This window comes from Phascolarctos cinereus, unplaced genomic scaffold, assembly GCF_003287225.1.
Source record: "Phascolarctos cinereus isolate Bilbo 61053 unplaced genomic scaffold, phaCin_HiC Scaffold_2;HRSCAF=192, whole genome shotgun sequence".
In the NCBI taxonomy this organism is placed as follows: domain Eukaryota; kingdom Metazoa; phylum Chordata; class Mammalia; order Diprotodontia; family Phascolarctidae; genus Phascolarctos; species Phascolarctos cinereus.
In genome coordinates, this window is record NW_027555625.1 from 158086552 (window position 1) to 158104056 (window position 17505).

Genomic DNA, 17505 nt, shown 5'->3' on the forward strand with positions numbered 1-17505 from the left:
ATGCCTAGCTTAGAGCTGGACACATATCCCAACCCATGGTGGTCATGGAGACAAGACTGGAACATGGTGCCAGATCATAGAATGGCAAACCATTAGCTATAAAGGACCTCTAGAGATTCTCTTCTCCTTCAGAAAGGGTAGTAGAATAAGGCATGCAAGGTCAATTAATGAAAAAAGTGGGGAGGGGTGGGGCGGGAAGATTTGTTGTTTTTTGGGGTTTTTTTGCTGAAAGGTGGTGCAGTAGATTGTAACAAGGGTCGGATCTGGAGTCAGAGAATTTCAGTTTAAATCCTGGCTCTGTCATTTAATACGTGTTCTACCTAGCAAAAGTTGCTTGACCCCTTCAGGCCTCACAGTGTGCATCTGTAAAGTTGAGAGGGAGTTGGAATACTAATAGCTCACATTTACATAGTGCTTTAATATTTGCAAGACACATATATATTACATAATATAAATTATATTATAATCATATGTGTAACATATGACTATATATTATATATAATATATAATTATTATACATATTTTATCTCATTTTATCCTCACAACAACTCTGTGAAGGAGGTATCATTATTAGCCCTATTTTCCAGATGAGGAAACTGAGATCAAGAGAGTTGTCTTGCCCAGGGCCATACTACTACTATTAAGTGTCCGAGGCAGAATTCAAACTCCAGCTTTCCTGACTCCAATTTTAGCATTCTATCCATTATATAAAGATTTTTAATCTTTTTTCTGTGTCATGGTCTATTTTGGCAGTTCAGTGAAAGCTATAGACCCATTCTTAGAATCATGTTTTTAAAAACATAAAATAAATTACATAGGATTATATAAAAACTAATTATATTGAAATAAAATTGTCAAAATATTCTCTAAAAAAATTCACCAAACCAGATCTTTGAAAACAGAATCAAAGAACCCCTGTGTCTAGAACCCTGAGGTCTCTTCCAACTGTAGGTCTATGAACTCAAGTAAGAGAGCCTAGGAATACTACTTTGACAAAGGTCAACCTGAGATGCAAAAAAAAAAAAGATCAAGGGGAGGAAAGGAAGGAATGGTAAAAATTAAGTTTTGTTGGGGTCATTTGAGGTCATTTAAGGGGATGGGCACTGAGTGCCTACAGGGTGACAGGCACAATACTAAATGCTAGGGATACAAAGAAAGGGAAAAGACAGTCACTGCCCTCAAGGAGCTTACAGTTTAATGAAGGAAGACAACACAGGAAAGGAAGCTGGAAATCAAGGATGGGGGAAGTAAAAGGGAGGGGCATACAGCTGTAGGCATCAGGAATAAGTCCAGAGTGCAGCTGTGGAAAAGAAAGAGATGGCTTTCTTACATGCAAGTTCCTGGGAACCTCTAAGCAGAGGGAGAGAGAGCTCCCGGGGGTAAGGGACACTGATGAGATGTCAGTTGCAGGTCTGAACCGACAGTGTCATCATTCCATTTTTTCACAACTCACTCCAGTAAAATATTCTTAATGTAAAATAAAGGTCTAAGAATACCCACCAGGTATTATTTTCTTAGAAAATAATATTTTTCACTAGACTGTGAATTCCTTGAGAGCAAGGCATGACTTTTGCCTTTTATTAGATCCCCAGGGTTTAGCACAGGATATGGAACATAGAAGGCTCTTAATAAATGCTGATTGACTAGTCAGAAACCATTTTCAACAATGGGAAGGCCAGCTTATTTCTTCCTCTCTGTTTCCTAGAACCTCTTTCATTCTTATTCCTGAGCTGATCAGGAATAGCTCAGCCATGTCTCAGAACAATCCCTTCACAAAGTGATGAAAAACAGAAAAGATATTTACAGAGTCTCAGTATCTAGCCTGGGGCCTTGCACGTAGTAGGCACTTGATAAATATTTACTGAACTGGCTCACTGGAGCCAAATGCCTTGTGCAGATTTCCACTACTCATGAGTGCCAGTCACAGATCCTGTCTGTGGACTCACATTGTACAGATCCAGTGTGGTAGTTAGCAGCAGGCCTATTCTCAGATGAGGTTATCTGGAACTGGCCCACTGATTCCAACTGAGACTGCCTGATAAGCGTATTTACTGTGGGCAATTTCCTGCATCTTAGCGTTCATAATGTCCCTTTATCTAGCAGTAAGACCAAAAGGGGGAAAAAGGAGGATTTTTTTTCCAGCTGTTAGACTGACTATGCAATGAAGGATTTGAGTTTATGTAAATTATGATTATGTAAATTATAGTCACATCTCAGTAAATTAGTCTGGTAGAGAGACACAGTTGCAGTACGATATGAAAAAAAAAGTTGAGTTTAATGGTGGTGGTGATAATGGGTCAAACTGTAATATGTAGGGGGCCAAGCTTCCCTTTGGGGTGGGGCAGAAATTGATTCACCAAATGCAGAGGAAATTCCTTTTTGCAGGGAGAGGGGGTAAGGCTGGTGGTGGGTAAGAAGGGAGTTTCATATTCCATAGTTTGTGTATATAGAGTATCAGGTTAGATGTAGATAATGCCTGAGGGGTAAGGGCTAGGAGGAAAGTATTTTTCTGGGCTGTAGATTACTGTACCCTAATTAAGGACTAGATAGCAGATTTTAGTAGCCTTTCCGGAAAAATACACTGCAGAGTTTTGTATAAAATCCCCCTTTAAACCACCTTAGATGGAGATCTATTTTTAGGAAAAAGTAGGTGGGAGAGGAGCCGGCCAGAGAGGAATTCCTGTGGTTTTTACCTCAAAGAGTCCTTGGGCATTAGAAAGACCAGTGAAGCTAAGGAAATTGGGGAAGGCAAAAATCCAGCAGATTCAAAATACCACTTGCTGATAATCAGCCTAGGGCAAGTGTGGGGCAATCATACCAAAGGGATATTTTGAGGATTGGCATTGGACCCTTATTCTGTCAGCCCAGGCAATAAGGGATTATAGGGTAGCCCAGTCCCAGTGGCTAGATCCAATTTAGAAGTGGACTACTGAGAAAAGCAAGGGTTTATCATTCAACATGCTGACCTATTTTTAAATCAATTTGAAAAATAACTTTGAAGCATTTTGTTTTGACTTCACAATCACTTCTCGGTAACTCTTTTGATACCTTCAATTAAAAAACAGGCAAAAAAAGCTAAATAAAATCAGTTGATATAGCAATTGCTACTAACAGAACATAGGATCATATAACCTTCCATAGTTATAGTTTATCATTTCTTAATGGAAAAGGAGGAATTGTGTTTGGATATCAAACATCTAAAAGCAACATTGGTTGCTGCATATATATGTGTGTGTGTGTATATATATATATATATATATATATATATATATATATATATATAATATAATATATATATAATTATATTATATAATTATATATATATATATATATATACACACATATAAAATCATTATTGTTATTTTGCTCTACTTTATCATGAGTCTTCAGGTGTAATGGCATATATACATATATATATGTATATATATACATATATATATATATACATATATATATATATATGGTCCACACACATACATTTTTCATATCTAAACTATTTCTACAATATCATATGTACTTATTACATATACTTTCTATTAATAAACTACAAAATACACCAGTTGGAGCAAAGGTTAAAAGAAAAATCTAAGTACAAATTGATTTCCTAGTCATTAAATTATAACTGTTACTGAAACTGTTACTCTTAATATCTTTCTCCCACCTTTAGGCTTCTGGGATTGTCAGTTCCGATTTATATTCAGAAACTTTTTGGAATATTGATACCTTCACATCTCTTCGCTATTTACAATGCACATTAAGGGTCCCAACTGCTCTAATTTCTCTTTGTCTAAGCTGCTTCTCTAGCCAGCTGTAGTTAGAAACCTCTGATTCTTTCTTTTCCTTTTTCTCTATTGTCTGAGTGATCTGAGATGCTTTTTAAAAGGGATTCACTTAACATAAGTGTACTTTAATTCTTCCTAAATTACTTGCTCAGAGCCTCTCCCTCAAGAGTGAATACATTTTTCATTTTACCATCAGATATCTTAAAGGGGACAGAACCAAGAGTTAACTGAAAATATTTAAGTATTTTAAGTGATAGCTCCTACTTCCTTATAATAACAAATATTCTCCCCCCTTTAAAGAAGATATCTAATCATACTGACAGCTACTTTTTAAATCCACAGTCTTAGTGACCACAGAACATTGCTTTATGGCTGTCTGAGAGAAACCTACATCTGCCTTAGCATTGTGCATGTAGAATATTCACAGACTCTGTAATCATTAACTTGAATGTTGAGGGCAGTTAGAGCACCCAAGCAGTGTGTGTGTGTGTGTGTGTGTGTGTGTGTGTGTGTGTGTGTGTGTGTGCGAGTGTGTGTGTGCGTGTGTGTGTGCGTGTGTGTAAGAGTTTTCAGTTTGGAGAAGCAAAAGCCCCTTCCCTACTTCATAAATCATTACTAGCAATTACATTTCTTTTATCATGAAGCTGCCTAGATAAAACAGACAAGAAAACAAATTATTTCTTTCACATGTATTCCAGAAGGTGTCCATGCTGAGAACAGAAAAAGAAACAAAATTCAAGCAAATTTGCCATTGAAAGACAGCAAGGGAGAATAAGACTGGATGTTCCTAGGAAAAACTTGACCTGCTAGACTTCCTTCCTTACACTTGTTTGCATTTATAAACTGTAGGCATCTTCTCCTTTTAGAATTCAACAGAAATGGGAGCTGCATTTGGCTGCAAAATCCTCTACTCATATATATTTTTAAATGTAATTTTCCAAAATCAGGCTAAAATGCCCCAAAGACAGAAAACCATAATCCATAGTAATCAGAGTGAATTTACAACACAGGATAAAGCTTTTCTGAAACGGTGTTTAAGAACTCTAAGAGTAAAATAAATACAAGAGTCTTCCAGGGCAATTTTCCCTTTAAAAAAAAATGGAAAAAACACCCCTCCTCTCATGCATATTATATGCAAGGTCATTTTCCATATCACTTGCATTATAACATATTAAGCTTCCAAAACAGAGTTCTTTGTCATCCCAGGTTTAAACTTAGTGAAACATGAGTTTCACCAGTGTCCTTAGATTAGCTCACTTAAGATCCCAAGATACCAGCTCAGCATATCACAGTGTTTTTTTTTTCTCATAAGGTAAAGAGTTCTCTGTCAATAGAACTGTTTAAGGAGAGAATGGATGGTTGCATAGCTCTCAGGAATATTACAGAAGGCATTTCTGCATTAGGGTAGAAGACCAGACTGCCAACTACTCCTATTATAAGTCATTCCATCTTCCAGATGTTTCTGGAAGTCACTCCCTCCTCAACCCCCCCCCCCCCCGTAATCAGAAACTTCCTTCAAAGCACAGCTCAGGTACTCTTTCAAGAGGTCTTTCTTGATTTCCCCAGTTATTAGTTCCCTCTCTCTGTTAAAGTTGCTGGTATTAGTGTGTCAGTAAACAAGTTGTATCTTCCCCTGCTCCTACTTCACACTCCTCAGTAGAATGCAAGCTCCTTGAGGGCAGTGACCGTTTTGCTTATCTTGTTTTGCTTTGTCTTGAAAACTCAGTACCTAACATGGTACCCTGCACATAGTAGGAGCTTAAAACATGTTTGTTGAATCTGACCAGTTGGATGCTAAAGTTGCTTCTAACTCCAGAGCTTCTAGCTAATGTTCCTATACTTTCCTTATAATACTGGTCTCTGGCAGTTGGCTACATATTTCTAAGCACTGTGATAAGCCTAAAAATGGCTGAGAAGAATTGGACTTAGTTGTATTTTTAAATATCACTCTTTTGGAAAATAGCCATCACACCTGAAGACTCATGGTGAAGTGGGGCAAGATAACAATAATGATAATAGCTAGCATTTATTGTACTTTAAAGTTGGCAAAGGGCTTTACATATGTTATCATATTTTATCCTCATAACTATCCTGAAAAGTAGGTGCTATTATCTGCATTTTACAGATGAGGACACTGAGGTGGCATTGCTGTTCAGTCATTTCAGTCGGCTCCAACTCTTCATGACTCCATTTGAAGTTTTCCTGGTAAAGATACTGGAGTGGTTTGCTATTTCCTTCTCCAAGGAAACTGAGGTAGCCAGAGGTTAAGTGATTTACCCAGGGCCACACAACTAGGAAGTGTCTGAGGCAGAATTTGAATTCAGGTTTTCCTCACTCCAAGTCTAGCACTCTGCCACTGGGCAACCTAACTGCCCAAAAGTAGTTTTTAGTGATAAAATTCCAACACTTACCACAATGAGGGCAACAACAGACAATGTATAGTAAGTTGAATCTCTCAGGAGACACCAAGAAGATAGAGACACAACCTATGAGAGACAGAAAAACATTGTATTTTTAGGCTAATAGATGAGGCACAATCTTTGAATTGAAATATAATTAAAAACACTCATAATATTTCCACCAGACCTAATCAATCCATAACTCTCTTGCAGTTTCTATGGGTGGGGGAGGGATAATGAAAAGGGAGAGAATTTGGAACTGAAAATAAAAATTTAATTAAAATAAACCATCTGCAATCTGAAAAAAAAAATCTACTAGATATAAACTAAAGCACCATACTAGGTATTATGAGGAACACAAAAAAAGTCTAAGATATGGACACTCCCCTCAAGGAACAGACAAATTTAGCTGGAGACACATGAATGATAAACGCAATCAGTAAACCACACAAGACTAGAGGGCTTAATGTTAAATTGAGTGGTACAGAATACAGTTGGTCTAGGTAGGACTTCAGAAAAGGGGGAGATCTATGAGGGCCCTGCATAGTTAGAGAAGGTTTAGGGAGGAGATGAGAAAAACTGAGATCTGTGATTTCAGTGGTATGGGCATTTCCTTTATAGATGGAGATAGCAACCCATTCTAGCCTTAGTAGGCAGTCTTTATGAGTTCTTTTTAAAACAAATAAACAAGAAAACATCCTCTGGAAGTTTTGTTTGTTTTTGAGTGACGAGTCTCTCAGAACTTAGCCACTGGATGACAGGTACACTGTCATGACATTTCTGGACGTGTACTCAAAAATCTGTCTGGCTTGGTAGTAATCATTTTGCAGTCAGAATACTTGGGTTTGAAGCCTGGCTCTGATACTGGGCAACACTGGTTAAGTCATTCTGGTCCTCAGTTTCCTTATCTACAAAATAAGGGTACTGAAATGACCTTTAAGCTATAATCCCATGACATGTAGAGGTTATGCTCTGTAGATACAGTGAGCATCATCATCTCTATACCATGATGAAACATGGGAAAAAGACTCTAGTAAATGGGGACCTGATATATAATCCATATATGTCAGCACATAAATATTCATTGGGAAAGAGTGGAGGAAGCTTTTAATTTGATTTCTATTTTGCAGAGCAGGCCATTTTGTGTAAATTTCTGTCAGAGCTGGGTAATTTGAATCATCTAATTGAAAGAACACTGATTGGATTGAGAATCAGGAGACAGGTGTTCTGGATCTGGCTTTGTCATTAATTAATTGTGTGATCATGGTCACTCTGTCTCTCAGGGTGTCAGTCAATAAGTATTTCTTAAGTGCCTGCTAGGTGTTAGACATCCTGTTAACCACCAGAGATTCAAAGAAAAGCCAAGTTTTAAGATGAGAGTATTGGACTAAATGTATAAGGGTACTTTCAGCTCTATGACTTCTACACAAAATTTCTATGTTGGCTATCTTCACTAAGCAGGCAGCAGATACTCCCACAATGCTATTGCTTTTTAGGTAATTTCTAGGAAAAACTACCACCACTTCTTTGCTAGAGCCCTTCTCAAACTGTACATTAATCCACAGGCTGCTGGACAAATAAGCAATTGCCCTTAGAAGTCGTCTGACCCTGGTATCTGAGCATACCTGGGGGGAAGTGAAAAAGTGAATGTCAAATGTCAGCTTTTACCAGGCTACAGTAGGATGTTGTAATCAACCAACAAGCATTTATTTATCAAATGCTGCGTCCAAGCACTGTATTAGGTGCTGAGGACACCAGTTCAAAGAAGACAACAATCCCTGTTCTCAAGGAGCTCACATTCTGTACCAAAAGTGTTCCATTTGGCATCAGGAGACATGGGTTTGTATCCTGCCTTCAGTCCTACTAGATGTTTTATAGAAGCAAGTCACTTAGTCACTCTGAGCCACACTATCCTCTTTTGTAAAATGGTGTATTAAATTTGTGTATTAAAATTTGTGAAGTGGTAATTGTAACTAAAGTGTTTGGTAAATATTAAAGTCTATGGAAATGTAAATGAGGCTGTTGTCTGTAACAGGCAAAAGTTTCATTTAAGATGCAGACTTCTTATTGTGAACTAAATCGGGGTGAACTGTACAGACTTGAAAAAGGGAGTAGCAAATTGGAAAGCCTCTTTTCTTCATCTTCCCTCCCTCCTCAATTCTCCCACTCATTCTGGGCTGCAATGCACAGTACAGCTTGAAATCTGGGTCAATGTTCCTGATTACTCTGATAGTTCGTGAAGACCAGAGCCAGCACAGGCTTTCTGGACTCAGATAATGTGAAAGACACAGCTGAAATAGAAACATAAATGAATAATTAGGTTAATGCCTTTCCATTAATGGGTACTTCCATTTGCTATGTAGATAAGGGAGGTATTTTCTGTTGCTAATTTTACCTGACTTCTTTTCTTATTCATGACCATATGTCACTGGTAAAAGGATTTGAGGAGGAAGTAGGATGTAACAGAAAATGGGCTGGACTTGGAGGCTGAGAGACAGGATTTCTAATAATGCCTCTGATACTTATAAGCTGGGTGACCAGGGGTAAGTAATTTATATCTATCAGCCTCAGTTTCTTCACATGTAAAGGGAGAATAATAATACCTGAAGTTCCTACCTCACCAGGTTGTGCGGATTGAATGAGTTAATGTAGTTCCTTGTAAAATTTCAAGGACTATGCAAGGTGTCCCAAAAGTCTTAGCATAACTGTGCTAAGATGTTCAGGACAACCTTTATAAATGTCAGTTGTTATTTTCAAGGAAGAGAATGAAATCACGAAGTAATGCTTGGGTCAAATACAAAACACCCTTTAGAATGGAACATTTTCCCTTCTTTTATTTTAAACTCTTGAGGATAGGGTCCTTGTGTCTCTGTCATTGGATTAGAGTGTAAAGTGTGCAGTGACATTCAGTAAATACCTATCCAGTATATTAGAACTATCATGGGGGATAGTAATCTGTTATAGGGAAGGGTTTAAACTCACTGGATAACAAAATCCCAGATCTGTGAAGTATTGAAATTTTAAAATCGAATACTGCATATTTAAATCAGTATTTTAACCCTGCATATTTATTACTGTGTATTTAAACCCCCAAACCAGAGAGTGATGGGGAAAAAACACTAGATTTGAAGTCAGAGGACTTGGGTACAAATCCAGACATCTCTATTCACTATTAGTGTGACTTCTGACAAGTTCCTTAATTTCTGTGGACCTCATCTGAAAAAAAAAAGAGGAGATCAATTATTTATCTTATCTATAACATAAAGGAGTTGGATTAGATGACCTCTTATGATTATATACGCAAAGGTCAGAAACATTGTTAGCTCATTAGGGAAAAGGAAGAATCCCATGGACTAATATTCTGCAAAGGAAGTCAGCCCAAGGAAAATGGAAAGTTCTCAAGAATAAAATTCAGAAGTCAGAAGGACAAAGTGGATGAGAAAAATACAGACTTGTTCTGCTTGACCCCCAAAGGCAGCACTGAGAGCAATGGGTGGACCTTGCAAAGAGGCAAATTTAAGTTGCTGTAAGGGAAAAAAGTAAAAGAAAATAGTTACCCAAAAGTAGAAAGTTTCTGCCTTGGGAAGATAGTGAGTGGGTCCCCCTTCACTTGTAAGGTCTTTAAACGAAGGCTGGATAGAAGCTTGTTTGGTATGTTTTAAAGAGGATTCTTGTTCACATAAATCTGGACTAGATGTTCTCTGAGGTTTTGAGGTATTCTATGCTTCTGGGACTAGATGGCCTCTAAAATTCCTTCCAGCTCCGAATCTATGATCTTATGATTTTTTTGAGGGATCACTTTTCCTTTTCTTTCCTATTTATCTTATTTTTGATACCTTAAATCTTAAAAAATCCATAGAAAGTACAACACAAATTTCCTATTTGAAATTATTGGTCTGAGAAATACAATTCAAACTCATGTGATCCAATCTGGGGAATATAGGATCTCTGTCTCTCTGTCTCTGTCAATCTCTCTCCTTATTAAATATCACCTTTCCCCCTTTTCCCACCTTTTAGAAGCACTCTGTGTTCTGCAAGCTTTCTTATGTCCACAGAGCCCAAACTTTGGCGGGTCCAAGCAAGCTGGGTAGGCTTTGAGTATGGTCATTTGAGTATAAACCTAGTTAGTTTTAGAGACACCACAGAAACACTTGCTACCAATTATCTCTTGTCCTGCCCCTGCCAACTCATAAAAACAGTGTGATTGGGTTCAAAGAAGCTGTGTAGTCTGTGCCCATAAGATGACATATCTATGCCAATGAAATAATCAATTCTTGAAATACTAATATAAATTTAGTTTATGATGTCTGAATACTAATCAAGTTCTAGTACCATTCCTATAGTCAAATCCTACACTTAGGAAAACCAATTTCTCTGAAGAAGTGATGACAAGCAGAGCAGGGAAGAGCCAAGTGTGACAATGATGCTATTTATACTTTGGAAAGGAATAGCTCCACTGGAGAGAGAAAAAAAAAGAATCATGTGTGAAATGTCAATATTTTCTGTAACTACCCTTTCTGAGGACATGAGAACTAATAGACATTATCCAGATCACACCACTCTCTGTCCTGTTACTCTTCCTACCTATCTGATAGCTTTCTCAGTTTCCTTTGCTGGATCCTTATCCAGATCACATCTCCTAACCATAACTGTCCTTCAGTGTTCTGTCCTGGACCCTCTTCTCTATTCTTTCTATACGACTTCACTTAGAGGTCTCATCAGTTCTCATGGATTTAATTACCATCTCCATGCTGACAATTCCCAAATCTACCTGTCCTGCCCAATTTCTCTGCTGATTTCCAATCTCACATCTTCAACTCCCTTTCAGATGTCTCAAACTGGATTTCCAGTAGGCATCTGAAACTCAACATGTCCAAAGGAGAATTCATTATCTTTCCTCCTAATCCTTCTCCCCTACTACCTTCCCTGTTACTTTAGTGGGCAAGACCAGCTTCCTAGTCCCCCTCTTGCAACCCAGGAGTTACCTTTGAGTCCTCACTATCTTTCAACCACCATATCAAATGTATTGCCAAGGCCTATTGATTTTACCTCTCTAAAATTTCTTGAATAGTCATCTATCTCTCTTCTGAAACCACCACCACTCTAACGCAGGTTCTCATCGCCTCACACCTAGACTATTGCAATAGCCTGCTGGTTGGTCTGCCTGCCTCAAGTTTCTTTCCACTCCAATCTATCCTCTATTCAACCACCAAATTATTTTCCTAAAGCACAGGTTTGACCATGTCACTCCCTACTCAATAAACTCCTATGGCTCCCTATGGTCTCCTAGATCAAATACAAATACTCTGTATGGCATTCAAAGCCCTTCATAACTTACACCTACCTTACCTTTCCAGTCTTTTTATACATTACTCCCCAACATGTACTTTTTCATCCAATGGCATTAGCTTCCTGGCTATTCCCCAAACAAGACACTCCATTTCTTACTCTGGGCATTTTCTCTGGCTATCCTTCATGCCTAGAATGCTCTCCCTCTTCAACTACTGACTTCCTTCTATTCCTTTAAGTCCAAAATAAAATCCCATCTTTAAGGGAAACCTTCCCCAACCATCTTAATTCTAGTGCCTTCCCTCTGTTAATTATTTCCTATTTATCCCGTATATAGCTTACTTCATATATATATTTGCTTGCATGTTGTCTCCCCTGTTAGATTGTAAGCTCGAGTGCAGAGACTTTCTTTTATCTCTCTTTTGTATTTCCAGTGCTTACCACAGTTCCTGGCACAGAGTAGGTACTTAATAAATGTTTATTGATTGATGGATAAAAATTGCTTTTGTGGGAGAAGACTAGATATATATCAAATCATAAGTCCATCTTTCCATTCTTCCCCTCTCTCTACTAAATATGCTCTGTGCTAGGTGTGCAAGGTAAGAAATTAAATAGTCCCTCCTCTCAAGGAGCTTACCTTCTTTCAGGAAAAACAAAGCAAATATAAAACAAGGTATATGCAAAGTTATTGGGGTGGTGTTAATAGCTGGAGAGATTAGGAAAAACCTGAAGTAGCTGTTGATTCTTGAGTTGAGCTTTGAAGGGAGCTAAGGTGTCTAAGAGGCAGCATCAAAGAAAGAGTATATTCCAGAAATGGCCTTGTTTTCATTAGTTATTATTTCTGATGGTAAAACATTCTGATGACAAAAACCATCACATTTTTTGTTCAGTATACTGAGTTATATTGTGTTATCTTTAACCTCTAACAACTCTAGGAATCACCTATAGTTAAAACGCCATCTTAGATCTTTCTCTTCCATTTCTAGAATGCATTTCATTCATGTTATTTTAAATGTGATTATCATTCATATGCTCAGTTCAGTTTGTTTCCATTTTGGATCTGGAGTCTTGGACCTGGAGTCAATGTGACCCTTGGCAAGTCTTTTAATTTCTGTCTGCTTCAGTTTCCTCATCTGCAAAATGGGACAAATAAAAAAACAAACAAAACACCTACCTCCTAGGGTTGTTGTGAAGATAAAATGGGATCTCATTTGTATTACTTCGAAAACCTTAAAGTGCTATGTAAATGCTAGCTGTTACTATTACTATTATTATTATTGTTACTCATTTTCCAAGAGATTTCTTAAATAAATCCTCCTGTTTAAAGAAGAGAAAAATTAACCACACTTTCAACACAAAACTATTTTCCTTTCACACAATGCTTAATGAGTAATCCCTATAATTCTGGCCTTTTCTAGGAGGCTAAAATAAATTTGTCACGGAATTATGGGGAACTTCATTTTTATTTTATTTGTACCATCTTGGCATTTCCTTCGTATTTTAATGGAGGCAAATACTTTCCATTTTAGAGTGTTTTTACTTTTGGCTACTGTAGCAGACAGTACACTGTAACAGTTACATAGAATAAAACATAAAACTACCAACATCTCAAAGAAATGTTGACATCTCACATAAATTTCTTGGGAAAGGGATTCAAAGAATCATAACACAAAGTCTGTTACCTTCCTTAAACACAGAGGCTGATCTAGCCAAAGTGGTGTAACTAGCAATTTCCCAAACTGTAGGTCTTCAGCAAAGGCTAGGTGACTCATTGTTAAATATTTTTTGCAGAGGGAATTCTGGTTCGGATATAGGTCGGCACTCCAAGGCCTTGGAGGTGCCTTCCAACAGTGAGATGTCTTCATTCTGGGCACCGGGAACTCCTTCTCCTGGGCTTTCTGCCTCTCAAAATCCTTCAGATCTCTGTTCCTGCTGCTACTGCCTACCCTGCAGCACACTTCTAAGTGTTCTCTCCTCCAAATTATCTTCTATTTATTTATCCATGTATGTGTTCTATCTCCAGTAGCATGTAAGCTCCTTGAGGGCAGGGCCCGTTTTATTTTTGCTTTTATATTCCTAGCACATTGCCTTGCACAAAGTAGGCCTTAAATAACTGTGTCTTTGAGGAAGTGAATTGAATCTTTGCAGTAGACAAAATTTCTGCAGTCAAATTCTTTTCTTGGGAGGTGTGGTTATGCAACTGTAAAATCCTGGCACTTCATTTTTATGACCATACCATAGCTCTAGAGTTAGAAGGGAACTCAGAGGCCATCTAGTCCAGCTGTATCATTTTGTAAATAAGTAAACTGAGGCCCAGGTTAAGTGACTTACCTAAGATCATATAGCAGGTAAGAGGCAAAGACAAGATTTGAACTTCCATCCTCTGGCTCCAAAGCCAGTGTTCTTGCTGTTATACCATGCTGTCTCCTCTTATTAGTTTTAGTGAAGAGATGTGGCACTACTACAGAGAGGAGACACACTTGATTTTTCTGCCTATATCTTCTAGCCATCCACTATGCCCCTAGAGATATACTTATTTTCATTTTTCAGCTATATTTGTTAAGTATTTCCTTGCTAAGTGCTGGGCAAGGTCAGTCAAAATCCACAATTCCTGCCTTCTGGGAATTTTCCATTTAAAACAGACAGCAATGATGTGCTGCATGTAAGAAGACATAAAGGCCATACAATTACACAAAATATAGTCAACCAGAATCCAACTTACTGGCAAGTTTAGTACTGTTTTCATTAATAATAGTATTTAGTATTAGTAATTTACATAGTGCTCCAAAGTTTGCAAAGCACTTTACAAATATTATCTCCTCTCACAATAACCCTGGGAGATCGGTACTATTAGACAAGGAAACTGAGGAGAGTTTAAGTGACTTGCTCAAGGTCACATAGCTAGGAAATGTCGAGGCTTGGATTTGAACTCAAGTCTTCTTGATGCCAGGTTTAGTGGTACTCTATCCACTGAACAACCTAGCTTTTTATTATAAAGAGATCAATGGCAAATAAATAAGTAGAGACTTTTTAAATGTTCTAGGGATCATCCATTGGAGCAGTAAAGATAAGAGTAATAACAATTAACATCTATATAGTGCTTTTAGGTTTGCTGAGAGTTTTACAAATATCATCTCATTTATCTTTGTAACAGCCATGGGAGGTAAGTCCTATTATTATCTACATTTTGTAGATGAGGAAACCGAGGCAGAAAGGAGTTAAGTGATTTGCTCAGGGTCACATAGCTAGTAAATGTCTGAGGCTGGGTTTGAACTTGTCTTTCTGACTCTGGGTCCAGAGAACTATACATTTCTCCATCAAACATAACCTTCTACATCTTCTAATTCTGCAAGCATCACAGAATCACAACATTTCGAACCTCAAAGGGATCTTGGATGCCACCCTCCAAACCTGATTACTAAAGAGCATACCTGAGAGGAGCCCCACTGTCTATTTCCTAGGCCAATGCATTCTTATCTTCATGCTGGTCTTTTTCAGTCCTGCCATACCTATTTTTGTTCCACCATTGAACCAGATCACTGAAGGCCAAGCCTGGGAGGAGCTGAACCACTCAGCTCTGGTCTCTCTGGGTCCTTTTGTCATCATTTTGAACCAAGCAATTTGCCCCTATCTCTGTACTTGGTCCTTTCAAACATGGGCCTCTTTTACCTCTTCCTCTGAGAACTGTAATCCAGTCAATAAATTGGAACCATTGCCTCTGGAAAGGGTGCATCAAATGGATTGCTCTACTATTTTCACTAACCATCTTTGTGATTCTCTTATATGCATAGTCTTCCTCATTAAAATATAAGCTCTTTCAGGGCAGGGATAGTTATGCTTTTGCATTTGTATCCCTAACACTTTGGCATATAGCAAATGCTTAATAAATGCTTTTCATTCATTCACTCATTCATTAATTTTTTTTTCCATTCTATAACTTTGTGTACTTGAGAAGATGATACAGGGGCATGTCCTGCCTTGTGTGTTCCTTGGGGCATGATTGAGGAAACTATTTACCTTGTCTTTCTGGGAATCTGGAGAAAAGCGTGAAAATTTATACAAAATAGACATTGAAGGAAAACCAGTCAATGATAAGATAAATGCCTACAGTTTCTGCTACGTTTTGCTTGTCTGACATTTGTCACTGAAGCCTTCCTGCTTGTCCTGAGGGAATGACTGCTTCAGAGAACTTATTCTATGATACAAGAATGATATAATATGGATTATACCTACTTGAGGTGTGTTATCAAAATTAATTATGTTTATCTGAGAACTGTTATGGCTTCTTTGGAATAGCAGATGTCATAAAAGTTCCAAATAGCATTCATATCAAGTATTAATTTTTGTGAGTTTGCCCATGATATGAAGCTGCTTTATCTTTCTTAGTAGAAAATCATCTTTCCTTCTTAAGACACAACATAACACTTTTATTTCTATTTCACTTTTACATTATAACTTGTTTTAGTTATTAGTGTATATGTTTTACCTTTCTTGTTTGACTGAAGGTTCTATAAAAGGTAGAGATCACGTTTCAGTCTCCTCTGTGTCCCTCTCATAGCACTGTATATGCTCTCTATGTGTTCCCCAACAAATGAACAGATAAATGATCAATTGAACAATCACCTTAGAAAATTAAGGTATTACCAGGATAAATACTTTTTGTAGCCTAGGTTTGAAAATTAATTTTGTAACAAAAAGCCGGGAATTTTTCAGTTTTCACTTTCATTTTTGTGTTGATATTGCCTGGTATTGTCTCACATATAATACCTACCACTTTTTTATTTAATATAAGACTTTTGGCTTTAATAAATAGTTATAAAAATTAATTTTTATTAAAACTTTAAATTTATTACTTAATAACAAGATTTAATAAATAAAAATTTTAAAATAAAGATATTTGATTTAATATGAGACATTTGGCTTCCATTTTTGAAGAAATCTGCACTTGATAGCTATCTTTTTTAAAAAAAAGTAGTGGGTTAGAAATTTCTTTATGGAATTATTTGGAGAGTGATAGTTATCTAAAGGAAGACTTTCAACCTGGGGGGTGGGGAAAGCAACTTCTACACATATATGGCTGGGAGAAGCAACATGGTGTGGTAGATGGAGAGCTGGATTTGGAGGCAGAAAGATGAATCTGAATTTCACTTTTGACATTTACTATGTGGCCACGATAAAGGTACTCCTCTATACTTTAGACAATGTCCTAAGGCTCATTTATTTCAAACACATTACAATTTATGTTGGTGAAGGTGAGTGTTTTCAGTATTGATTAATACAAAGGATGACATACTAATTCACGTAATGTGGAGGTTCCTTTGTTTCTAATTTCTCCAATTTCCTGTATCTTGATATTTTGCTGCACAGTAATACCATAATCATAGAATTTTAGAGCTGGAAGGGACTTCTGAGGACATCTACCCTAATCTTCTTACTTTACAGATGAGGAAACTGAGGCAAAGAGGAATTATACAACCTTTCCAAATTTACACACAGTCCATAGTTGTGGCTCTGCCTCGGGCTTCTTGATTCTCATTTTAGTACTTTTGCCACTACCCAAAGCTGTCTCCTCATAACTGACATTCATATAATGCTTTATAGTTTTAGCAAAGGTCAGCAAACAGCTGCCAGAGGGCCAAATCCAGCTGCCTATAATTTAAGAATGATTTTTACCTTTTAAAATATAATAAAACTTTATTTTAAATGCTTAAAAAATTCTTAGCTTGGGGTATACATAAACAAGTGGGCTAGATTTGGCCCCTGGCAAAGTAGGTTGTCAACTCCTGGTTTACAGAGTACTTTAAAACACATTTTTTCGATTTATTCCTCATAACAATCCTGTAAAGTGGAAAGCCTATGTATTATTATTATTGTTATATTATTATTATTATTATTCCTATTTTATAGGTGAGAAAACTGCTACTCAGAGAGATTAAGAGACTTTCCTGAGATCACTTCTATTACAAGATGAACAGGGAGCAGGGAGATGATGTATGGCTCAGATAAGTTAGTGTTATTCCATGTTTGCTAAGTCG

At 37.3% G+C, this 17505-nt stretch overlaps 1 protein-coding gene across 2 annotated transcripts in view; it reads right to left on the bottom strand.

Moving 5' to 3' along the window:
- The window catches only part of SLC24A3 (solute carrier family 24 member 3), a 745252-nt gene that overhangs the window by 110663 nt on the left and 617084 nt on the right, over nt 1–17505 (bottom strand). For both annotated transcript variants that reach the window (XM_020986733.2, XM_020986740.2), the window contains exon 7: nt 6194–6268. In XM_020986733.2, the coding sequence (XP_020842392.1) occupies nt 6194–6268 (75 nt within the window). The remainder of the gene's footprint in view (nt 1–6193; nt 6269–17505) is intronic.